Raw genomic sequence first — 27,018 nt, forward strand, 5'->3', positions numbered from 1 at the left:
ACTGGGATACCGTGTGTTTAAGACTGGGGTACACACACTGGGATACCGTGAGTGCAATACTAGGACACCGTGTGGGCAATACTGGGACACAGTGTGGGCATTACTGGGATACCGTGTGTGCAGTACTGGGATACTGTGTAGGCAATACTGCCACGTGTTCTGAAAATCTAGCATGGGCAAATAAATAAGGGAGGGAGGACTGTGGGTTAGAAAAGGGAAGGGTTGCATTTTCCCCATTCTATCGGCCGTTCTCCTGCGACAGCGCAGGAAGGAAGGAAGGAAGGCAGGAAGGAAGGAAGTAAGGAAGGCGGGAGGGACGGAGGGGAGGGTTGTCTCTCTCACTCCACCAGGACCCGCACAGGGATTCGTGCGAGCTCGAGGCTTCTAGAGGGTCACACTACATTCTACCTTTCCCTACAGCAGCAGCATCAGACTTCTCCCCCTACTGTTCCTGTCCCGTCACACACTCTTCTAGGTATCTTGGCTTTTGCCTGACTCTTAGGTTCCAGCTCACCTGGAAAATTCGGTCATTGTGCCACCACCTACCTTGGCAGGCATGGCACCATCACAGCCCATATACCACACCATCAAATGACCACTGCCAAGTCTGGCCCTCACCGAATCGCAGCACTGGCATGTAATAGCACCCCTCTAACTCCACGCGGAACTACCATCCAGCACAACCTTCCTCCCGCCAGAGAGCCTCTCCTTGAGTCTGAATCATACGAAGCCACGCGTGTGCCTCGGTTCCATGTGAGCCATATACGGGGCTAGCAACCACACAGACATGTGGTTTGACGCCCGTCCCAAACATACACAGCAGCAGCCACTAAAACCGCCCGCACAGAAGAGCACCAACAGCGCTCCCTTTCCATACGGGTGGCACTGGGCCCTGCTATGTCCTACCCCGCCCCCCACACCTCCTCAAGAGGACAATAGTTGCGTCTTGTTGGACTCGGAGACTGCGTTGGGTTGGGAGTTCGCCGTGAGAGATCCAGGTGACCCCCTGAACCCTTGAGAATGCTATGTTTAGGTCTTTGAATTAATGGGTGGGAGGGGGCAGTGACTCCACTCCCAGCAATAATCGCATAGGGGTAGATAATACCTGTCGCTGCCCCCCTTCCCCTTTTCTGGACGCGCTCTGTGCGAGGACACACGGGCCAAAATGTATGTTTGCAAATCAATTCAGACATAAGAAAAAACACGTAGCGCACTGGCCCTCCAAAATGAAGTAACGCGTCGTAAATGACCGGTGGACACCAGCCCCTTTATGGGCACACATGGACGTTCTAGTCGTGATAATCGTGACAGTCCGGCCTTGGGCGGTGTGTAATTATATTCGCAAATGCTGAGAGAATAGAGGATACAGTGCACGCGCCCGTCTTTTATTAATCAGCACGAGAGGCGCGTTGCCACCCCACAACCTCAACGTCGCCGTTCTTTCATAGCGCCCGTTAGCCCCCTCCCACGCCCCCGGGATAACAGTAGCAATGTTGATTGTTGTAAGAACACATTATTCACATATTGGCCGCTCCAGGGCTTGGGGCTCAGGTCGGAGAGTTACAGCAGACCGCGGGCGCTGCTGCTCCACCCGTGGGAAGCCGACGCCAAAGTTTGTATTTGCAAAATCAATGCAGAGAGAGAAGCGACGCGCGCCCGTGCATCCCTCCTCCGGCAGAGGAGCAGCTCCCACCGCGCAGCGGAGCTTGCCGCGCTGCGCCCCGCCCCTCCGCCTCGCCATTGGCCCAGATGGCTGTGCAGGGAGATTGTTTTGGAGGGCTCGGGCGCTGATTGGTCGCGGCCGCAGCCTCTCCGGCCGGGGTCCCGCCCGCTCAGCGGCGCGGCTAGGCTGCGCTGGGAGCCAGCCCTGGACAGCTCCCGGGCGCGCAGCAGAAGCGGCAGGAGGAGGAGAGGCTCGGACATGGGGAGCAGGAGCGGCGCGGGCCCGGCAGTGCGCGCGCGGCGGTGACCCGCACAAGCACACACACCCACCCACACACACCCTAGAAGAGCACCCCCGCAACGGCCCCGCCCATGCCCTGGATGAAGAGCGCCTACGCCGCCTACCGATGCCTCGCCAAGGAGCTGGATGCTTTCGGCATGAACCCGGAGATGGGCATGGACGGCGGCCTGGGGGGGCATGACCCGGAGCTGCTGGGCGCGCTCCCGCACCACCTGCAGCAGCAGCAGCACCACCTGCAGCAGCAGGGCGGCCGCGGGCTGCGCCTGGCCCACCACCCGCAGCAGGAGCTGCAGCGCTCGGCCATGGTCTCCAGCATGGCCTCGCTGCTGGACGGCGCCGATTACCGCGGGGGCGGGGAGCTGTCCGTGCCGCTGCACCACGCCATGAGCATGCCCTGCGACTCGTCGCCGCCCGCGCTGGGCGGCACCTACACCACGCTGACCCCGCTGCAGCCGCTGCCGCCCATCTCCGCCGTCTCCGACAAGTTCCACCACCCGCCCGGGCCGGGCTCGCGGCTCCCAGGCGGCGGCTTCTCCCTGCTGCGAGACGAGCGAGGCCTGCCCGCCCTCAACAGCCTCTACGGGCCGCCCATGGGCCACATGAGCCCGCAGGGCTTGCACGGCTACGGGCCGCACAGTCCGGCCGGCTACGACGCCATGCTGGCCCGGGGCCCCGAGACGCACATGCCGCGGGGCCCCATGCTCCCGCCTCACCTCAACGGCTTGCACCCGCAGGGCCCGCACGGCGCACCGCATGGGTCGCTGCTGGGCCCCGGCCGTCCGCCCTCCTCCTCCTCCGCCGCCCAGCAGGGCTCCCAATCTGGGCCCCCGCAGCCTCTGGACGAGATCAACACCAAGGAGGTGGCCCAGCGCATCACGGCCGAGCTCAAGCGCTACAGCATCCCGCAGGCCATCTTCGCGCAGAGGGTGCTCTGCCGCTCCCAGGGCACCCTGTCCGACCTGCTGCGCAACCCCAAGCCCTGGAGCAAGCTCAAGTCCGGCCGGGAGACCTTCAGGAGGATGTGGAAGTGGCTGCAGGAGCCCGAGTTCCAGAGGATGTCTGCCCTCCGGCTGGCAGGTGAGAACGGTGGTGGGGGGAAGGGGGGTTTAGTTGCGGGCCTGGGCAGCCTTTAATGTCAGATGAACGGTCAAGGACGCTGCACCCACCGCTTAGTGCCAAGGCAGTGTCAGTGGACAGAAGCCCCCTCCCCCCACCCGTCTCTAAGTGTTCAACTAATGTACTGGACAACCCTGCCAATCCATGGGTAGCAACCCGAAGTCAGAGACAGCTTCTGCAGAGACACCCATGCCCTCCCTTAATATCAGGCCAGTGTCACTGGGCTGCTTCTGGGAGACCCCCTGCCCATGCCTTAATTACAGGGCAATGTCAGTAGACTGCTTCTGTTGGGACATCCCTGCCCTTAATATCAGGCCAGTGTCACCGGACTGCTTCTGTGGGGACACCCCTGCCCTCCCTTAATATCAGGCCAGTGTCACTGGACTGCTTCTGTTGGAACACCCCTGCCCTCCCTTAATATCAGGCCCGTGTCACTGGACTGCTTCTGTAGAGACCCCTGCCCTTCCCTTAATATCAGGCCAATGTCACTGGACTGCTTCTGCAGAGACACCCCTGCCCTTCCCTTAATATCAGGCCAGTGTCACTGGACTTCTGCAGAGACACCCCTGCCCTTCCCTTAATATCAGGTCAATGTCACTGGACCGCTTCTGCAGAGACACCACTGCCCTCCCTTAATATCATGCCAGTGTCACTGGACTACCTCTGTTGGGATAACTTGCTTTTAACAGATCAGTCCAGTGCCACGGGACTTTCTCCGGAGAACTTTTTCTGGAGAGACACCCCGCCGATCTCACAGTCTCACGGGACATCTTCCCCAGGGACACCCCGTCCACTCGTTTCACCGGACAGCTCCACGCGAGACATCCCTCTTCAGACCATTGTCACGAGACACTGGACCCTCCCTCCCCCCGTCAGGCCAGCCCCATATCAGTAGCAATCGGCCCACCCCCCTCCTCGCCCAAGATGTCTGTCACAATGTGAAGGGACGCCTTCTGCATGCCACGACCGCTCACTTCTGCAGCCTGAGTCCCCAGTGCAGAGTCCGATACCCCCCCCCTCTTTCATATACGGGGTGCCTCAACGCACCTCTCGAAGGATGCCAACCGATGCCTTGTGGTTACTGTGGGCGAATGAGTGTCTCAAGAGCTGGACTTTGGGGGCATCGCTGGCTTTCGAGTCTCACGTCCATAGAAAGGTGCACCAGACCATGTAGCGCCCAGAAGACGGGGACGCGTGCACCGTGTGTGCCTGTGTGTGGCTGCCGTAATACCGAGCCTTGCTTGTTTGTATGTGTAGGGTGTCTCCGATGATTGGTTGGGAGGCCACTGCCTGTGTTATTAGACGGAGTGGACCGTGTCCGTGTTTACATGCAGGCGAGTGGCCACGTTGTGTGTTGCTGTGAAATGTGCCGTGCTGTTTTGCGGGGTGGTCGTGCGCCTTTCTTTGTTCACGGCAGCAGAAGGCTCGTTCCGCAGCCCCAGGGAAGAGGGGGAGAGGCGGTTTGGGGAGGTATTGTTCTTGTGTCGGGTGGGCTTTGCGCGCCCCCTCTAGTGGTGGCAGGGGGCAGCGCAGTACTCTATTGTTCTGCGAGCGGCCCCCAGCCAAGCCAAGGTTTGGAAGGGAGCCCGCCGCTGGTTCTGGGGTGTTTGCGACCGGCACACGGTGCGCCCACAATAGCCCGTCCATTGGTTTTGTGGAACTGCCCAGCCAGTGGAGTGGAACCTCAAGACGTCGGTCTGAGCAATGTCTCTGATCATGAGTGGGGCAAGTGCCCGGCTGTGAGGAGAAGGCCTTTCTCCGGCTCTATGCCCTTGCCATTCAGAAATCCGCGTGACAGGCAGTTAAGAGGCCGTTACCCTCACGCGCATTCGCTGATTTTGGATAATATGTGTATGTGTGTTGGGGGGGGGGGTTATAAGTGTGTACAGTACCGAGATTTCCCACCTTAATTGCTCTGTAAAAGGGCCAACCCCAAGAAATACTAATGCGCGGACAGGCCGGGTGACTGGTGGATGCTGGTACCCCCCTGTTCAAAATGGTGCTGGTCTGCCGGGTGACTGCTGGAGACTGCCACCCCCCCCCCCTTCTGTAGTGACTGGTGGGGCTGCCCCCCCCCCCCGCCGTTCTGTAGTGGTGCTGGTCTGCCGGGTGACTGGTTGAGGCTTGCACCTCACCCACCCTCTCCCCCTCCCCTGGTTCTGTAGTGGTGCTGGTCTGCCGGGTGACTGTGGAGGCTGGCACATCCCCCACCCCCTGTTCTGTAGTGGTGCTGGTCTGCCGGGTGACTGGTGGAGGCTGGCACATCCCCCACCCCCTGTTCTGTAGTGGTGCTGGTCTGCCGGGTGACTGGTGGAGGCTGGCACCCCCTACCCCCCGGTTCTGTAGTGGGATGCTGGTAGCCCCCCCCCCCCCGAGTTCTGTAATGGTGCTGGTCTGCGGGGTGACTGCTGGAGACTGCCACCACCCCCCCCTGTTCTGTAGTGACTGGTGGAGGCTGGCACCCCCCCCCCCGGTTCTGTAGTGGTGCTGGTCTGCCGGGTGACTGCTGGAGACTGCCACCCCCCCACCCCCGTTCTGTAGTGACTGGTGGAGGGTGGTTGAACCCCCCCCCCCCCCCGGTTCTGAAGTGGTGCTGGTCTGCCGGGTGACTGTGGAGGCTGGCACACCCCCCCCCCGGTTCTGTAGTGGGGTGCTGGTCTGCCGGGTGACTGTGGAGGCTGGCATCCCCCCGGTTCTGTAGTGGGGTGCTGCTCTGCCGGGTGACTGGCGGATGCTGGTACCCCCCAGTTCTGTAATGGTGCTGGTGTGGCCGCCCGGCCCTTTGTCTCGGCGGTGACAGCCGGGCGGCTGCTGCCGCCGCCATCGCCCCCTTGCTCCCCTTGAATGCCGTGGGGTTTTGTTGTGGACAGCTCCTGGTGGTGGGGGAGGGGCGGGCAGAAGAAAAGCTTCTCCGGGCAGCCTTTGTTGCTGGCTCCGCATCCAGATGTGCCATTGGAGAGCCTTTCCGGGAGGTGGGGGGGGGGGCAGCTTGACATTCCAGGTTTCATGGTCAGGACCCCCCATTACCATTGCGCGCGCGCGCGCGCGCACACACACACACACACACACAGCCTGAATCACTTGTGTGGGCCATCAGAATATCTAATTACGGGCTTGATCGCAATCCCGTTTGGGGACAAGGCACCTGTATCTTGTGTAACGGGAGGGCGCCGTAGTGGGGTTGGCACGGGAAGGGGCATTGGTGGGGGCACCGCCGCGTGGCTGTGGTGCGGGCCGGCCTCTCTGTGCATCACATGTGTCGTGTGTAGAGGTATTGATCGCCGCCAGCCGCCACTTCGGTGTATATGTAAATAGCTGTTTTCCCGTCAATGGCTCACACCCCGGGCTGTCAGCTGCTGAGAGTGGACTTGGGTGAGGGTGGGGGTGATTTTCGCTGAGTGCGGAGCTGAGATGGAGCCTGGACCTGGACGCCAGAGCGGCAGCCACCCACCCCATGAATTATTGATGGCCACCCCTGCACTGCTGCCCGGATCTGGGGGGTGAGGGGGGGGGGCGGCAGCCTGGGCGTGCTTTGCGTTAAACAGGCGCGTTTCAGGAGCCTGTGGGTGGGTGATTTTCTGTGCTTCTGTGCGGCTGGCAGTAAATCACAGAGGCCGCCTGGGATGTTCAAGGTGAAAGCGGAGGAGGAGGAGGCAGAGGCACCGGCACCTTGCTCCGTGGATCCGCACTGCCCCCACCCGCCCACTCTGGCAACATGTGAGGCATCCATGCCTGGCGCGCACGCTTGCCGGGCTGCGTGTCGTGTTACCCCCGTCTGTCTCTTCTGGGCTGTGCAAGCATGCAAAGCTGGGGTTCGGGCTTAATGCACTTTATTGCAGCATGCACGTGGGGTGTGGGACTAGCATAAGGGGATGGCATCTGCCGCTGACTTGGGCGATGCATAGAGTAAGGAGAGGCCTCCTGGATGCACACTTGCGGGCTGACTTGCACAACTGGTGGCCGCAGACTCGATGCACAGTGTAGGAATGGAGGGGTGGGGGGGTGTGTGTTTTCATTCATTAACGCACGCATCCACCGTTCTACAGAAGCTGGGGTAGAGGAAGCGCGTTCATACTTTTTGTATTGTTTTATATAGCGCCTTAATCCAACTTTTTGGCAGCAACGGGGCTTTGCTTACACCTGGCACCAGTTCTTCTCCACAAAACGGCTGCGTTGCCTCCATTTTAAAATGGCAGAACGGGTGCAGCGACAAGCAGCCGGGATTTGCGACGCGCTGTGCTCGCAGCGTGCAGAGTGCCGGCCCCGCGTGTGATGTGGGACCGTGGACGGCTGCTCGGTGACTCAGGCTGGCCCCTCGCTCACACGGCTGTCAGCGTGCAGGGCCGTTTAGCACGCGGTAGGGCCCTATTTGCCGGGCCTTTGTGGCAGCCGTGTGAGACTGGCGTCCTCGAGGCGCCTGCTGGACTGGGGGCGCCCGTCCCCTTGAGGGCCGCAGGCCAGACGTTGCCTTGCGAGGATTGCGTGATAGATGGGTAAAGTGGGAGATCGGATTGCTGACTAGAACTACAGGTAGATATGAGTATACATACAGATGTGGGTGGACGGCTGCAGGGAAAGGCCTGGCTGCATAGAGGAATACGGGTGGGTATACGGATGGCTAGGCCCGAAGCTGGCGAGGAATAGACCAGTGTGGGCGGGTGAATAGAGCGAACGGAGGGTCTGGGTGCACATATAGATGGATACGGGTGAATATGGGCGCTGGCGAGGAATAGATCGCCGTGGGCGGGTGAATAGAGCGAACGGAGGGTCTGGGTGCACATATAGACAGATACGGGTGAATATGGGCGCTGGAGAGGAATAGACCGGTGTGGGCGGGTGAATAGAGCGAACGGGAGGGTATGGGTGAACCTACAGACAGATACGGGTGAATATGGGCGCTGGAGAGGAATAGACCGCCGTGGGCGGGTGAATAGAGCGAACGGAGGGTATGGGTGAACATACAGAGAGATACGGGTGAATATGGGCGCTGGTGAGGACTAGACCACGGTGAGCGGGTGAATAGAAACTGTATATGATGTCATTTGTGGAGTTTTGTCTGTGAATCTTGGCATGTTAATTAAAAACATGCATTATCTCTGATTGATATTGCATAGCTTGCTGTACAGTGATTTTCACATCGGTCTCTGTGGCACAGTCAGTAAGTGTTGTGACTTGTACCTGAAAGGTTGGGGGTTCGAGCCAAACCTCTAACTTCAACATTCTGTAAGCTAGTGAAACATATTTACGATTTTAATTACTGTAGCCACCCAACCATGCAAACCCCGGCGGGGTTTCTAAAATGAAAAAACTCCCGGGACCCTGGGACGGAAGGTGATTTCCCCGGACTGTTCCGGGACGTCTGGTCACCCTAGAACACATAGACAGATACGGGTGAATATGGCGCTGGAGAGGAATAGAGGGGCAGAGGGTATGGGGGGATATGTAGACGGATACGGGTGAATATGGCGCTGGAGAGGAATAGAGGGACGGGGATATGTAGACAGATACGGGTGAATATGGCGCTGGAGAGGAATAGAGGGACGGAGGGTATGGGGGGGATACGTAGGCAGATACGGGTGAATATGGCGCTGGAGAGGAATAGAGGGACGGAGGGTATGGGCGGATATGTGGACGGATATATGTGGAGGAAGAGACATGCAATGACACCTGATGGAATGGATGCTTATCAGGGGGTCCTCGGCGGATCGCAGTCAGGAAGCAGTGCCAGCATGTGGGCAGGGTCTACCTGCTGTGGACGCCGACTGCATCAGTAAAGCAGCCCACCCCGCTCGTGCCTTCTCCCTCGCGTGCCTCGCTCGCAGGCCAAGGTGAGCACCAGCACCCAGGCCGGCGAGGAGCTACCGTTTTACTTCCATCTCTACCCCGTGTGGTTGTGTCACTTTCTCAAACAAATGTGTATATAGGAGAGCGGGTCGATGGCGATAATGTTGGGAAGATTAAAAGCGCATTAATGCCTGGAGAATAACAGGAGCGCGCGGGCCCGCCCCCCATTGATCTGGAACCTGATCCGGCGCGCTTCCAGGAAGGCTGCTGGCGCGCTCTTCCCAGCACCGGGCTCGCCTCTCTGGCTCCCCTCTCCGGCTCCCCGCTCCTGCCCGAGACCTGAGCTAAGCACACTGGGCCCGAGCTGAGCCTCTCAGCGCGTCGGCACCGCCCCCGCCCCTGCCCTCTCCCGCAACTCTTAACACACTGACCCTCTGGTAATTCCACAAAGGGTCCCCTCCCCACCTCACCTACATGCACTATTCCACATTGAGCCCCACCTCACCACATGCACTATTCCACAGTGATCCCCCCTCCACCTCACCCACATGCACTATTCCACAGTGAGCCCCACCTCACCACATGCACTATTCTACAGTGAGCACACTCCCCATCACACCCACATGCACTATTCCACAGTGAGCCCCTCCCCACCTTACCTACATGCACTATTCCACAGTGAGCCCCCCTCCACCTCACCCACATGCACTATTCCACAGTGAGCCCCACCTCACCACATGCACTATTCTACAGTGAGCACACTCCCCACCACACCCACATGCACTATTCCACAGTGAGCCCCTCCCCACCTCACCTACATGCACTATTCCACAGTGAGCACACTCCCCAACTCACCCACATGCACTGTTCCACAGTGAGCCCCTCTCCACCTCACCCAAATGCAATATTCCACAGTGAGCCCCTCCCCACCTCACCTACATGCACTATTCCACAGTGAGCCCCTCCTCACCACATGCACTATTCCACAGTGAGCCCCTCCCCACCTCACCCACATGCACTATTCCACAGTGAGCCCCTCTCCACCTCACCCACATGCACTATTCCACAGTGAGCACACTCCCCGCCTCACCCACATGCACTATTCCACAGTGAGCCCCCTCCACCTCACCCACATGCACTATTCCACAGTGAGCCCCCTCCACCTCACCCACATGCACTATTCCACAGTGAGCCCCAACTCACGACATGCACTATTCCACAGTGAGCCCCACCTCACCACATGCACTATTCCACAGTGAGCCCCACCTCACCACATGCACTATTCCACAGTGAGCACACTCCCCACCTCACCCACATGCGCTATTCCACAGTGAGCCCCCCTCCACTTCACCCACATGCACTATTCCACAGTGAGCCCCCGCCTCACCACATTCACTATTCCACAGTGAGCCCCACCTCACCACATGCACTATTCCACAGTGAGCACACTCCCCACCTCACCACATGCACTATTCCACAGTGAGCACACTCCCCACCTCACCCACATGCACTATTCCACAGTGAGCCCCCCTCCACCTCACTCACATGCACTATTCCACAGTGAGCCCCCACCTCACCACATGCACTATTCCACAGTGAGCCCCACCTCACCACATGCACTATTCCACAGTGAGCCCCCTCCACCTCACCCACATGCACTATTCCACAGTGAGCATCACCTCAACACATGCACTATTCCAGAGTGAGCACACTCCCCACCACACCTACATGCACTATTCCACAGTGAGCCCCTCTCCACCTCACCCACATGCACTATTCCACAGTGAGCCCCTCCCCACCTCACCTACATGCACTATTCCACAGTGAGACCCACCTCACCACATGCACTATTCCACAGTGAGCCCCTCTCCACCTCACCCACATGCACTATTACACAGTGAGCACACTCCCCACCACACCCACATGCACTATTCTACAGTGAGCACACACCTCACCCACATGCACTATTCCACAGTGAGCACACTCCCCACCACACCCACATGCACTATTCTACAGTGAGCCCCCACCTCACCTACATGCACTATTCCACAGTGAGCCCCCACCTCACCACATGAACTATTCCACAGTGAGCTCCTCTCCACCTCACCCACAGGCACTATTCCACAGTGAGCCCCCACCTCACCCACATGTGCTATTCCACAGTGAGCACACTCCCCACCACCCCCACATGCACTATTCCACAGTGAGCACACTCCCCACCACACCCACATGCACTATTCTACAGTGAGCACACTCCCCACCTCACCCACATGCACTATTCCACAGTGAGCCCCTCCCCACCTCACCACATGCACCTTTCCACAGTGAGCCCCCACCTCACCCACATGCGCTATTCCACAGTGAGCACACTCCCCACCACCCCCACATGCACTATTCCACAGTGAGCACACACATCACCCACATGCACTATTCCACAGTGAGCACACTCCCCACCACACCCACATGCACTATTCTACAGTGAGCACACTCCCCACCTCACCCACATGCACTATTCCACAGTGAGCCCCCACCACACCCACATGCACTATTCCACAGTGAGCACACTCCCCACCTCACCCACATGCACTATTCCACAGTGAGCCCCCCTCCACCTCACTCACATGCACTATTCCACAGTGAGCCCCACCTCACCACATGCACTATTCCACAGTGAGCCCCCTCCACCTCACCCACATGCACTATTCCACAGTGAGCATCACCTCAACACATGCACTATTCCAGAGTGAGCACACTCCCCACCACACCTACATGCACTATTCCACAGTGAGCCCCTCTCCACCTCACCCACATGCACTATTCCACAGTGAGCCCCTCCCCACCTCACCTACATGCACTATTCCACAGTGAGACCCACCTCACCACATGCACTATTCCACAGTGAGCCCCCTCCACCTCACCCACATGCACTATTCCACAGTGAGCATCACCTCAACACATGCACTATTCCAGAGTGAGCACGCTCCCCACCACACCTACATGCACTATTCCACAGTGAGCCCCTCTCCACCTCACCCACATGCACTATTCCACAGTGAGCCCCTCCCCACCTCACCTACATGCACTATTCCACAGTGAGACCCACCTCACCACATGCACTATTCCACAGTGAGCCCCTCTCCACCTCACCCACATGCACTATTACACAGTGAGCCCCACCTCACCTCACCTACATGCACTATTCCATAGTGAGACCCACCTCACCACATGCACTATTCCACAGTGAGCCCCTCTCCACCTCACCCACATGCACTATTACACAGTGAGCACACTCCCCACCACACCCACATGCACTATTCTACAGTGAGCACACACCTCACCCACATGCACTATTCCACAGTGAGCACACTCCCCACCACACCCAGATGCACTATTCTACAGTGAGCCCCCACCTCACCTACATGCACTATTCCACAGTGAGCCCCCACCACACCTACATGCACTATTCTACAGTGAGCACACTCCCCACCTCACCCACATGCACTATTCCACAGTGAGCCCCTCCCCACCTCACCACATGCACTATTCCACATTGAGCACACACCTCACCCACATGCACTATTCCACAGTGAGCCCCTCCCCACCTCACCACATGCACTATTCCAGAGTGAGCACACTCCCCACCACACCTACATGCACTATTCCACATTGAGCACACACCTCACCCACACGCACTATTCCACAGTGAGCCCCTCCCCACCTCACCACATGCACTATTCCACAGTGAGCCCCCAACTCACCCACATGCGCTATGCCACAGTGAGCACACTCCCCACCACCCCCACATGCACTATTCCACAGTGGGCACACACCTCACCCACATGCACTATTCCACAGTGAGCCCCTCCCCACCTCACCTACATGCACTATTCCACAGTGAGCTCGCACTATTCCACAGTGAACCCTCACCTCACCACATGTACTATTCCACAGTGAGCCCCCACCTCACCCACCTGCACTATTCCACAGTGAACCCCCACTTCACCCACATGCACTATTTCAAAGTGAGCACACTCCCCACCTCACCCACATGCACTATTCCACAGTGAGCCCCTCTCCACCTCACCCACATGCACTATTCCAGTGAGTACCCTCCCCACCTCACCCACATGCACTATTCCACAGTGAGCACACTCCCCACCTCAACCACATGCACTATTCCAGAGTGAGTACCCTCCCCACCTCACCCACATGCACTATTCCACAGTGAGCACACTCCCCACCTCAACCACATGCACTATTCCACAGTGAGTACCCTCTCCACCTCACCCACATGCACTATTCCACAGTGAGAACACTCCCCACCTCACCAGCATGCACTATTCCACAGTGAGCCCCTCTCCACCTCACCTACATGCACTATTCCACAGTGAGCCCCCACCTCATCACATGCACTATTCCACAGTGAGCCTCCACCTCCCACCTCACCACATGCACTATTCCACAATGAGTACCCTCCCCACCTCACCCACATGCACTATTCCGCAGTGAGCCGCACCTCACCACATGCACTATTCCACAATAAGTGCCCTCCCCACTTCACCCACATGCACTATTCCTCAGTGACCCCCCTCGCCACATGCACTATTGCACAGTGAGCACACTCCTCACCTCACCCACATGCACTATTCCACAGTGAGCCCCTCTCCACTTCACCCACATGCACTATTTCACAGAGAGTACCCTCCCCACCTCACCCACATGCACTATTCCACAGTGAGCCCCTCTCCACCTCACCCACATGCACTATTCCACAGAGAGTACCCTCCCCACCTCACCCACATGCACTTTTCAACAGTGAATACCCTCTTAACCTCACCCACATGCACTATTCCACAGCTAGCCCGTCTCCACCTCGCCCACATGCACTATTCCACAGTGAGCCCCTCTCCACCTCACCACATGCACTATTCCACAATGAGTACCCTCCCCACCTCACCCACATGCACTATTCCACAGTGAGCACACTCCCCACTTCACCCACATGCACTATTCCACAGTGAGCCCCCACCTCACCACATGCACTATTCCACAATGAGTACCCTCCCCACCTCACCCACATGCACTATTCCAGTGAGTACCCTCCCCACCTCACCCACATGCACTATTCCACAATAAGTGCCCTCCCCACTTCACCCACATGCACTTTTCCTCAGTGACCCCCCTCGCCACATGCACTATTGCACAGTGAGCCCCTCCCCACCTCATTCAGATGCACTATTCCAGTGAATATCCTCCCCACCTCACCCACATGCACTATTCCACAGTGAGCACACTCCCCACCTCACCCACATGCACTATTCCACAGTGAGCCCCTCTCCACCTCACCCACATGCACTATTCCACAGTGAGTACCCTCCCCACCTCACCCACATGCACTATTCAACAGTGAGTACCCTCTTCACCTCACCCACATGCACTATTCCACAGCGAGCCCCTCTCCACCTCGCCCACATGCACTATTCCACAGTGAACCCCTCGCCACCTCGGCCACATGCACTATTCCACAGTAAGCCCCCACCTCACCACATGCACTATTCCACAATGAGTACCCTCCCCACCTCACCCACATGCACTATTCCACAGTGAGTACCCTCCCCACCTCACCCACATGCTCTATTTCACAGTAAGTACCCCCCACCTCACCCACATGCACTATCCAACAGTGAGTACCCTCCCCACCTCACCCACATGCACTACTCCACAGTGAGCCCCCACCTCACCCACATGCACTATTCCACAGTGCGTCCCTCTCCACATCACCCACATGCACTATTGCACAGTGAGCCCCCACCTCACCCACATGCACTATTCCACAGTGAGTACCCTCCCCACCTCACCCACATGCACAATTCACAGTGAGTACCCTCCCCACCTCACCCGCATGCACCATTCCACAGTGAGCACACTCCCTGACTCGCCCACATGCACTGTTCCATGGTGAGCCCCCTCCCCACCTCACCCACATTCACTATTCCACAGTGAGCCCCCACCTCACCCACATGCACTATTCCATAGTGAGCACACTCACCACCACACCACATGCACTATTCCATTTAGCGCCGTCCCACCTCACCCACACGCACTATTGCACAGTGAGCCCCCACCTCACCCACATGCACTATTCCACAGTGAGTATCGTCCCCACCTCACCCACATGCACAATTCACAGTGAGTACCCTCCCCACTTCACCCACATGCACCATTCCATAGTGATCACACTCCCTGACTCGCCCACATGCACTGTTCCACGGTGAGCCCCCTCCCCACCTCACCCACATGCACTATTCCACAGTCAGAACCCTCTCCGCCTTTGTGTATCGTGGGCCAAGGCAACTTCAAAAACGCCCCCAATTCCCGCTCCCTACAACAGTCACTCCTGCACCCGGCGGGAACCCCACTCTCCACCCATCAACAACACCCATCATATGTGTCACTGATACACCCCTGATCCCTTCGCATCTCCCCACAACAACTCGTCTGTCAAACCTCAACTGTGCCCACCTAACAACCTCCCCCCAGGCCCCAACACCCTCTGCTTCCAACAACAGTACTCCTGCCGAACAAGGGCCCTTTCAGTTTGCACCACCGGCAGCCCCCGACCCCAGCTCTCAGAAGCCCCCTCCCTTTGCTCCTTCTCACTACAGCCCCCCCACTCTCCGAACACGCGCCCCTTCTGCCTCACTGTACGGCACCCCCGTCCTGCCTTCCCATGCGCCCACAACACCGTCTTCTGCGATTGCACCTGCAGCGAGGCAGCACCGCGGCTCGCCACCCAGCAGTGACCAGTGCGGGCTCTCGCCCCCCACACCACCTTCCTCGGATGGGTGCCATGTTCCCTTTCACGAGAGCAGGGGCCTAACTTGCAAAGCGTTTTCTGCAGGATTGTTCCATTCAAAACGTGTTTCTAAATCAGACCCTGCGGGACCCGGGCGTTCCCAGCCCGCATAGCGGCCCGCGTTTTATGGGGTGTTTGCGGGCATCGCAAGGGCGTTTTTAGGGGTGGGGGTATTCATATTCTAATGCTAACGAACCGGATGCGTCTGCCCGACCTTCTATAAAGTGCAGAAGCGGCGTTCCCATTTCCGAAAGATGTGTACCATTTCGATTTTATTTTGTTTGCATTATGGTTAATACACAACCTTTTGCAAATGAACAACATACAACAACACATCATAAATACAGTTCAGCAACACAACACATTTACGCCATCTTTAAAACAGTGTCCATATTAGTCTACAGAAGAAAACTCGGAGGATCCTCTTTCTCTCACCAGGCATCGAAAACCTGGAATGACCTACCTAAGACTATACGGAACACAAGAAACCACCTATCATTCAGGAAACTCCTCAAATCATGGCTCTTCACAGCGTAACTACAACAGCAATGCACTAGAATGCCCACTCCATTAAACAACGATGAAAATAACACCAATCTTGGTCACTCCCAAAGTGGACATACACAGAACCCAAAGAATGGACCCCACGACAGACCATAAGATACTAAGGGAAATAGCCACAAAAGGAGGTCACCATAGACTGATCACATACTCAGACCGAGACGAAAGCCTTTAAACGACTCATCCACTGCCTCCCAGCCTTACCTTAACCAAAGCCCCCCAGCAGACACATTTAGATAGAAAGTTTGTGAGAGGAGACCACAACACCAGCCCCAGCACCCAAGGAGCAGAATAAACACCCAACCCACATTACTCAATCCATCAGCCTTAGAACACCTACAGAGCTGACTAGAATATAACGGCGAGGAGCAATTGGAACACATACAGAGCGGGTTAGAACAGCACAGGGAGCGCCTCACGCAAACCTAAAACCCTGCCAGGCGTAACCCCTTCGCCCACCCTGATGAGATTGGGAGGACTGGCGAGCGCCACATTCGGCGTTTAAAACCGGAATCCAAAAATAATCTTCCCGAAATAGCACATCGTGGTGAGTGCTGTATACACAAATCAGTCATCCCGTCTGAATTTGCATATTGCTTCCAGTGCATTCTGAATTTGCATATTCCTGCCATTGCATTCTGAATGTGCATATTGCTGCTAGTGCATTTAGAATGTGCATATTGGTGTCGGTGCATTCTGAATGTGCATATTGCTGCCCGTGCATTTAGAATTTGCATATTGCTGCCGGTGCATTCTGAATGTGCATATTGCTGCCAGTGCATTTAGAATTTGCATATTGCTGCCGGTGCATTCTGAATTTGCATATCGCTGCCAGTGCATTTAGAATGTGCATATTGGTGCCGGTGCATTCTGAATGTGCATATTGCTGCCAGTGCATTCTGAATGTGCATATTGCTGCCCGTGCATTTAGAATGTGCATATTGCTGCCACTGCATTTAGAATTTGCATATCGCTGCCGGTGCATTTAGAATGTACATATTGCTGCCAGTGCATTTAGAATTTGCATATTGCTGCCGGTGCATCTGAATTTGCATATCGCTGCTGGTGCATTTAGAATGTACATATCGCTGCCGGTGCATTTAGAATGTACATATCGCTGCCGGTGCATTTAGAATGTGCATATCGCTGCTGGTGCATTTAGAATGTGCATATCGCTGCCGGTGCATTTAGAATGTGTATATCGCTGCCGGTGCATTTAGAATGTACATATTGCTGCCCGTGCATTTAGAATGTACATATTGCTGCCGGTGCATTTAGAATGTGCATATCGCTGCCGGTGCATTTAGAATGTGCATATCGCTGCAGGTGCATTTAGAATGTGCATATCGCTGCCGGTGCATTTAGAATGTGCATATCGCTGCCGGTGCATTTAGAATTTGCATATGGCTGCCTGTGCATTCTGAATTTGCATATCGCTGCCGGTGCATTTAGAATGTGCATATCGCTGCCGGTGCATTTAGAATTTGCATATGGCTGCCTGTGCATTATGAATTTGCATATCGCTACCGGTGCATTTAGAATGTGCATATTGCTGCCGGTGCATTTAGAATTTGCATATGGCTGCCTGTGCATTATGAATTTGCATATCGCTGCCGGTGCATTTAGAATGTGCATATTGCTGCCAGTGCATGCGATAGTTTCCAGTTCTTATATTGATACTAACATTTAGGCTAATTTGTGTATCTAAATATGCGTGACCTGTGCCATGAGGTATGTGTAGTGCATTAGAGAATTGGCCTGGCATTTTCACATGCATGCATATGCGTGAAGGGTGGCACGAAGGAATGTTCCGCTGATTAGAGAGTGTGTCTGGTGGTGTTTACATTAATACTAAAATGCTTTTACACGCTACGTTGTCTTATGTGTGCTGGTGTGGGATTCGGGATATGTGTTCACATGTTTCAAACCTATGTGCTACGGAAAGATCGGCCACAGTGTTACACTCACATGCGTGTAAGCGACATGTGTGTTCGGATACCTCTATTAACGAAAGACCCGCGACTGCCTTTGTTGTGTCCCTCAGGCTGGCATGGGCGGCGGCCTGCGTCGGTTATGCCGCTTTACATGTATATTTGGGAGGGCGCCCCCTCCCCCCGCCCAGTGGCTCCTGTCTGCAGTGAGCGTTGTGCAATCCGGGGTCAGACTGTGTTGAAACAGGCAGGATCGGGTCCAGAGTTTACAGGCCTTATCTGCACAGGTAACTTTGGCTCCAAACGGAAAACAGGAGGCAGGGCGCATGCGCAGTGTGTGGGTGTGGGTCCACCTGATAGTGGTGCCAGAGGAGCCCCCCTCGGGGATTCCCAGGGGCCGGCGCTGTGGCGGCGCCAGTCCCCCGCGTTACCCTCCACTTCGAGGCGGGCCTCTTTCTGACGGCTGCCATGGCCTTTCGGTTCTGGCGTTTCTTCGCCGTTGGGCCGGGCGGGCAGCATTGAGCCCCTCTCGGTCACCTGCCATTACTGCCTTTTCGGTACTGAAATACCTACATTATGCGCGATGCACTGGAAAGACACGTTATTTTGAAGGCGCAGCGGTCACTTTCAGTAAAGTCTCGAACCGGGCAGAAATTGCAGGGGCTGGTGGTAACGGGGGTGGGGGTGTAGGCAGGAACCGGCAGTAACAGGGAGGTGGTGTGCAGCAGTGGCTGGCGGGGGTGGGGGTGTAGACAGGAACTGGCGGTGATGGGGAGTGAGGTTGCAGGCAGGGGCTGGCGGTAACTGGGAGTGAGGGTGCAGTCAGGGGCTGGCGGTAATGGGGAGTGAGGGTGCAGGCAGTGGCTGACCTTAATGGGGAGTGAGGGTGCGGGCAGGGGCTGGCGGTAATGGGGAGTGAGGTTGCAGGCAGGGGCTGGCGTTAACGTGGAGTGAAGTTGCAGGCTGGGGCTGGCGGTAATGGGGAGTGAGGGTGCGGGCAGGGGCTGGCGGTAATGGTGAGTGAGGGTGCAGGCAGGGGCTGGCCTTAATGGGGAGTGAGGGTGCGGGCAGGGGCTGGCTGTAACTAGGAGTGGGGTTCAGGCAAGGGCCGGTGGTAACCAGGAGTGGGGTTAAGGCGGGTGCAGGCAGGGGCTGGCGGTAACGAGGAGTGATGTTCAGGCAGGGGCTGGCGGTAACGGTGAGTGAGGTTGCAGGCATGGTCTGGCGCTAACGACGAGTGGGGTTCAGGCAGAGGCTGGCGGTAACGAGGAGTGGTGTTCAGACAGGGGCTGGCGGTAACGAGGAGTGGGGTTCGGGCAGGGGCTTGCGTTAGGGAGCAGCGAGGGCTGCCGAGGGCCCGCAGATGGATCGGCCTGTTTCGGGGTGAGTGCCGCCCGTCAGGGGGAGAGGTCGAGCCTTACCTGGAAGGCTGCAGCCATAGACCCTTTCTGCGGGAAGAAGAGGAGTGCAGTGCCGCTGTGACTGGACAGTGGGTCCTCTTGTAGGGCAGTGGCGCGGCTTCTACGCGGTGCACCCGGGCCGCCACTGCGCCACGGCCTCTGCGCTGCGACCCGACCAAAATACCACGTTCGCGATTAGTGGGCCGTGCTCAGGCGAGGCTCGGATCATGGCATCCCGGTGGGCCTGGTTTAGAGTAGCGTTTTTCAATGGGATTGAATTCGCTAAAATCATGAATTGTTTTGTTTTCCCTCGGCCCGACAGTTCCACGCGCATTCGATGTTTAAGGTGTTTCATTGTTGCTGTGGCGAGGAAATGTGAGCCTGTGCCCCTGAATATGCACACGCATTTCTCGTGGAAGCCCAGGCGTGTGCACGCCCGCCACGCGCACGCCCGATTCACGCAGCGTGTTTCAATGGGCGCGCTGGGAGTCGGGGCCTGCACTCTGTTCCGAGGCGTGTGTGACATTGTGCCGACGTCTCATTGCGTGTGGAGCCAGTGATGGCGTCACACCAGATTGCAAACCCATGTCCGAGGTCACCTACCGTGGGCGCGCCGAAGCCACAAACTAGAAACTGTTTCCACGTGGACCAGCCCGGAATCCACGTGACCACCTCCCCTCCCCCCCTGTTGTTTTTCTGGGATAAGTCCCCTTTCGGTGGCCTAGCGGCGCGTGTGCCCGGGTGGGGCCCCAGTGCACAGGGGCCACTGCACCCCTTGCAGTGTAGCTGTGCGACCGGTGCGGCGCTGGCGGTCGTTACAGGGGACCTTCTGCGGGTGCTGAATGCCATCGCCCGGGCTGGGGGGCTTGACGGGGGTCAGTTTGGGCGCAGCTATGCGCGTCTGCTTTCTGTGTGCTCGGAGGCAGGCGTGGTGGTTTATTTTCGGGGGACACAGGTTTGGTATAAATGAGGGAGTTTCGCTTTTGAAGAGCGGTGGGTAGTTGGCATGCTGCCCCCCCACCCCCACGTGCTCTACCCCTGCTCCCCGGCGCCCCCCCCGTTCGCCTCTTCCCGCGGGGCAGCCACGGGGCCGGCCTCCAGCCCGCTGTAAACACAGACCCATTGATTTGCATGCCTCGCCGGGGCCGGGGAAGCCTTTCCTATCGACCCCATTGATCGCGCCATTTCCCTTTCAGAAAAGCACACAGTTAAAGACCCCGCTCGGCGGGGTTTCCTCTCTCCCGCGTGAGTGACGCCCCGCGAAGTGCGGGGGGCGGGGACAGACGCGTGGCCGGGACACGCGTCCCCGAAAGGCGGCTCTCCATCGAACCACGCAGCCCGTGTGCACCCAGTCCCGCCCGAAGCAAGAGCCCCGCTTTCTCATCGGCAACGGGCCTGAGCGCCTGGAGTCGATTTATAAGCGCTAATATTTTAAAGAGCGACGGTGAAGTGTCCGTTTAGGGACCGTCTGCATAAATCCTAGCGCTGCACTTTAGAATGGGGTGGGGGGAGGGAGAGGAGGGGATTCTGGCAACATCGATTCCATTTCCTGCTAAACAGCGCGACGACTGACCGGCCACGCAAGAAACTGTTTGCAAACTTCCAGTCTTATTTGAAATCGACAACCCCCTGCACACCCTGGGGCCCCCTGCGGGGTTATTGTATTGCAATGAGAAGAGAACATTCAGCAAAAACAGACACATGCACACACATTCGCTCTGAATAAACACTTGCGCGTTGCGACTATTTCTTGAGTAGCGCAATGCATGGCTATTCTGTCACGACTTCCCTTCTCTCCGGCCTGGCCCCCGCTTTTGGCTTTCGGAGCGTTTCATTTGAATGCAGCTACAGAGAGCAGTATTAATGAGCAGTACCTGCGCTAATGTGTGCATCTGCTCCGCGGGGGCAAAGGGCAGAGGTCGGCTGCGGTTCAGGGTAATGGAGCGCGAGCCAGTGCGCCTCGGATGCTGCGGTGCAAAGGGGCGCATCGTCAGAGAAGGGACTCCTGGTGGGCCCTCGCCCCTCCCCCCCCAGACTTTGGCAGGGGACCCTGCTGTTCTTAGCGAAGCGATGCTGTGCCCAGTCGGGTGCAGTGGTGACGAGCGCCGCGCTACTGTTGGCTGGCACTGCAAGGGGCCGCAGCAAGTGCTGCTCATCCCAGCAGAATGGCCAGAGTCCACGACTGTGCAAACAAGGGCACATAACACCCCTCTCAAGCAAGCGGTCCCCGGGAGCGCTTTCCCATGGCCGGGGTCTCACGTGGTGCATTCCCAGTCCCCGCTGAACCCTGCATGTGTGCAGCATGTATGTAGCCAGGGAGTCGCAGCAGGCCAGCAAGTCCCGCGTATGGACTCGTTTACTCTCCTGCCAAAAGGGGCGACCAGCACGCATTCGCGGCCTGTTGCGGAGCGAAGCCCGGCAGCGCCACCTGCTGGAATCACGCATTTTACTCCCGGAAATAATGCCGGCCTTTTTGGAGCAACACAAACGTATCGGTGATCGGGACCTCAGGGGCGCTTCCTGGAATAGATTTAGATGGAGTTGTATTTGTTGCAGGGAATCTCGAGCGGGTGTATAGCGGTTCCTGGTAACACCCATTAGGCCGCCGTTTAGATGGGTGTGATATATTATAGTTTATTTTATGTATAGATGTTTATTTATTTATTCCTTTGTTGATTATTGACTGCTTTGATTCTTTGATGAATGAGATGAAATGTACTATATTGTAAACGATTTGAAAGGATGATTTTATTATCCAATACAAATAAAAAAAATAAAACAGTGTCTGGGAGCACATGTATGCCAAGGGCGATGTTACACGAGCGTGGGCACTGACCATTATGGATGCCAGCCTCGCGGCGCTACGCTTTCTATTGAGGCGAGTGGTCAGACCCTCACACATGCAGATCCCCGTCGGGTGAGCAGCGTGTGTGGTAATGATCCTCGTGCGCGCTTTCCTTGTGCAGTTTCGGGGCGGGCACTCTGAACGCCCGGCTAGAGGCCCCTCTCCGTTGGATCGATGCGCCAGCGTTGGTTTTTAAATCTTTATGATGAGCCCATCTGCCGACACGTCCGTTCTACGTGCGAGTTCGTACCTTAGTTGAACAAATAATTCCTCCACTGCGCCGGCCATGGACCTTTACAATGGGGCAATCCCAAACATATCTGTAAATCAGCCCCCGCGTGCATGCGTCTCGAGAGCAAGCCCCCGCCTCTGCCTGGATGTGTTGCCATAACCTCAGAACGGCACCAGGCTGTGGGTCACATTGTGATAACGAGCTTATCCCACCGACTCCAGCCCTGGCGAGAAACTGAAGACACTGGGCCTGATTCCCAGCGCGATCGCCATGGGTGGGGTCAGGGCCCGTGTGTTATTAGTTTCCTCCTGCATTGCACATGTTTCGTCTAAAGCGCGCGAGGCATGGCGTGTTACCGTGCAGAGGAAGTGCTAGGATGATGCATGACGCCACTTTCACACAAGTGCCGCTTATGAATCGGGCCGCCTCACGGGCGTAGATTTGCAGAGAAGGAGTAGAAGGAGCTTTGCACTTGGACTTCTATCTAATGTTAGAAGGCACTACGATAAAGCTAATTCAGGCCGTTCCCAATACTGCGCTGCTGTGAACATGCGGTTTCCGGTGTGCGGGAAACCCGTGAAGTCACGCGGGTCTCCCTGCACCAGAAGCCGGCGTGTGTGTAGCCCGGGCCTCGGCTTCCAGCCGCTCGCTCTGCACTTCAGCACCAGGGACAGCTCCGCCCCTGGCAGCCGCCGAGTCGCGGCGCAGTGGAGGAGGCCCGCGGGGGATGCAGAGCAGGGAGAGCGCCCGGGGGCGCCAGGGAGACAGGCGCCCCCTGTCCTCGCCTGCACCCCCCCCCCAGCTCCCGCCCGCTTCCAAGAGCCAATGCGGGCGGAGGGCGCCACTCGCAGAGTGTGAGGAGGACCCAACGGGAAAGAGGTGGGCATCCTCTTCCGCGAGCACCCTCGCCGCACACTCTCCCCGCCGGGCCCCGTTCTCTTTCTCTAGTGCTTTTCTCCAGCCTGGCCTCGTTTATCATGGCAACATTGATCGTGGTCCCCACCGTTCTCATTCTCCTTTCTTCGCGCGTTCACCTCTTTCCTGCAATATCCCCCCATCGTGCTGTCTCTCCCCTGCCCCCTCCCACCCTCTCTGTTTATCTATTATTCTTTTTTAATAGTTTTTTTACTAGCATGTGATTTCAAATTGAAACCTTTTAGCTTTTACAAACCAGACTGTCATATTCTACACAAAATTGTTAATCACGAAGAAAAAAAAAAGGATTCTCTCCACCTCCTCTCCCTGTCGCCTCTTCTCTTGCCTTTTCCTCTCTACATTTTGCGCCGGGGCGTAGCTAGTGCCGCGCTCAGCAACCGAATCCCCACTAGCCATCTCCAGGCACAAGAGACACGTCCATTGCCTGCGGAAAGGTATCACGGTCCTCTAGGATAAGCACACACTATGCCCCTGGAATTCAGTTTGCTATTGGTGTTCTAATTATTTTTTCATGGTTCTCCGTCGAATGTCAGTGGAACTCATGTCTCTATTTTTGTCATTTCATCGCAGACTGTTTTCTTCAAATATTGAAGAAAGGCAGAGCTTGTGAATGAATCTTCGGAGTGCCGTATTTGCATAAGGATCTGCCCATGTTCTATTCTAACAAGACTCGTTTCCTCACTACTCACCACACGAGACCATCATTATTTCCCCAGGAACTAAATCATTCCAGACAATCGATTCCCAAACTAAAAAACCTCCTGCAACAACCCACTACAAATCTTAAATACAATCCGCTGCTTCTAGCCTTACCCTGGAGCAGGGTTGTCCAGCTCCAGGCCTTGAGGGCCGGATCCATGTCGGGGTTCAAGCATGCGCCTCATTAATAGCCATGAGATACATTTGCATACACTGATTCTAAATGAATGCACATTTTTCCTCATGAATATTAATGCGGGATGTCCTGAAAACCTGCAGGATCTCTGCCCTTGAGGCATGAAGTTGGAAACTGTGGGATGTATTTACCCATGCATCCTAGCCCTACCTCAAAACTGTGCAGTACTGACATGGAAAACATCATGATGGCCAGAGCTTCCCAGAAATTGCACAGGGAAATGCATGAAGAATAGGCTGCCATTCATTTTTGCCGATGTTATGGGCACAGAAGGACACTGCCTAAAACCACCATTGGACTACCCGCACAGTAGTCTGAAACCATTGGGAATGGCAATGCTGATTGCCAAATGCAACCTAGAATTGTGGGGAATTCATTTCTTAAATCCCAAAAATGGGTGCAGTACCAGTACTCACCACTATCCAAAAGCCGGCGTTTTAAAACCACTCTGTTTCCCTGAAGGCAAGTCAAAATGCCTATTTTCAAACATTGCAATATGTGCAAAATATTTACTGAACACCAGCAGACATTTGGCAGAATGGAGTTTTGTGTGCCTACAAAATCTGGGAAATGAAGATCATAAGACAAGGTTTATAACAAGACTGGCTGCGCTGTGGATTTCAGCAGTTTAAGTTGCACTGGATTGAAAGACACTAAAAAAAAATCTAAATGTTTAAATTGACTGAGTGACCTACTTTTGAGTGTCACATAGGTTGCAATTGTTGAAATGTCATAGTTTTGCACTTAGAATCAGCATTCTAGCTGCATGTGTAAAATTGCAAGTTAATTTAAAAAGCAACAAATAACATGACAGTAGCTGAAAGTCTGGCTTAAGGAACTTGATTCTGCCTGGCAACTACCCCCATCAGCAGTGAAACTTGAGTCACCACTGTGTTCCCAGGCCAACCTTCCTTTTGCTGCCCCCACTGAGGATATGCCATCTATCTGATAACTGAATTACCTGGGCTCTGCAAGAGAGTGGACAAAGCCCTCTTCACTCAGGCAAAGGTTTTTATTACCGCAGTCGTAAAATGTAGCTTCCTCTTGGCAGGAGCTGGGAGGAGCACTGCCTGTGAGAGCAAGCTGGCTTGGCAGAAACTGGAAAGACTGGTTTCTATACCATGTGACCTGGGAAACCACACCCCTTTGGAGCCAGAACATAACTTTAAAAAGATGAATAACTCATAGAGCGGACATGTGAAAATTTTATAAATGATACCATAATTCTTGTGATTTTTCTGCCCACATTTTAAGAGGTTTTTCGACCCGGTGGCATGTTCAGGGGGGTTTTAGCGGAAAAGTGGATATTACTCTAAATGTATGCATGTTAAAAATCTGAAACTTCATCAGTTAATGTCCCTACTCCCTGCACACATGTATGTAAAGTTGGGTCAATGTCAGAAATTGCAAAATCAGTTAAAAAGTGAAATATGTGCCATTTCTGAATGCAAGCTCCCAGGAAGAGCAGAGTTTGAACAGGGTATACCTCCTGTAATGCATGATGGGTGCATATGATTTTAAAACAATATGTACCTCTGCAAATATGTATTTGTTTCAAATCTAGATTTGTGTGTAAGTTGACAGGAGGAGTGGACTTTCTGCAGGCTGTAAAATGACATCCCTCTGACTCACAGTTCATTCCCCAATCAAATAAGAAATGGAAGTTTGACCAATTAGAAGCTGAGAGGGAGGTAGGGTCAGTGATGCTAGAACACACCCACATTCTAAACACATAAAAGCAGACAGACAGGACAGATAGGGACCTTCCAAATCCATCTGCAGCGGGACGCTCTGCCGGAAAAATCCATACTTACCTCCATCAACCTCCAGAAAGCCAAACTAGAGACTTCAATCTATCCAGAACGCATGAACTGGACCTAAAGATATATCAATAAGGGTTTTCATTCAGTATTCTAGACTAGGCGTTAACTTAGCTGTAGTGCTGAATTGAATCCTCTTACAAAACCCCTGCCCAAGACATTTCCCACTCTCTAACTTAACGGTCACCATTTGCGGAGTCCCTCCTCCAACCCCCACTCCACACAACACTTCGTAGAAGATCCTCCACGTGCGGCGCTTCACTCAGAGGTGGCGGCGGATGGAGGCATCAATGCAAACATGCAGATCTGTTAACATGTTTACCAGCGTGCTAAGCCCCCCCCAACAGCGCCATAAGTTGGTAACCTCATGGAGCATGGGGGAACCCTCCAGGAAGGCGCATGCGTGTTCGGGAACCCCTCAGTCGGCCCTGTTTAGGAAGCTCCTCCAGTTATTCCTTATGAGTGGTCCAGCTCTACCCCAGGGCCTGAACTGCTCCGATCACTTCAGTGCTGCCTTTTCACTATTGGCAGTCCCCTTTGGTTGCATGCTACAGGGATGCGATCATGGTTCCTACTCGCTGCAGGTTGTCCAATGGCGTGCTTTGGAATCACTGATGTCTTCCTCCCTTGTGTGGATGCTGTGACCAGGGCACTGGTGGGCCTTTTCTCACTGTAGCAT

The 27,018-nt window shown here is 55.7% G+C and overlaps 1 protein-coding gene across 2 annotated transcripts in view; it reads left to right on the forward strand.

Annotated features, from left to right (window-relative positions):
* Nucleotides 1-1,871: 1,871 nt before the first annotated feature.
* ONECUT2 (one cut homeobox 2) overlaps nucleotides 1,872-27,018 on the forward strand; it is a 109,735-nt gene continuing 84,588 nt past the window's right edge. For both annotated transcript variants that reach the window (XM_069627036.1, XM_069627037.1), the window contains exon 1: nucleotides 1,872-3,040. In XM_069627036.1, coding sequence (XP_069483137.1) covers nucleotides 2,035-3,040 — 1,006 coding nt within the window. In that variant the 5' untranslated portion in view covers nucleotides 1,872-2,034. The remainder of the gene's footprint in view (nucleotides 3,041-27,018) is intronic.

This window comes from Ambystoma mexicanum, chromosome 6p (genome assembly GCF_040938575.1).
Source record: "Ambystoma mexicanum isolate Mex_15411 chromosome 6p, UKY_AmexF1_1, whole genome shotgun sequence".
NCBI lineage: Eukaryota > Metazoa > Chordata > Amphibia > Caudata > Ambystomatidae > Ambystoma > Ambystoma mexicanum.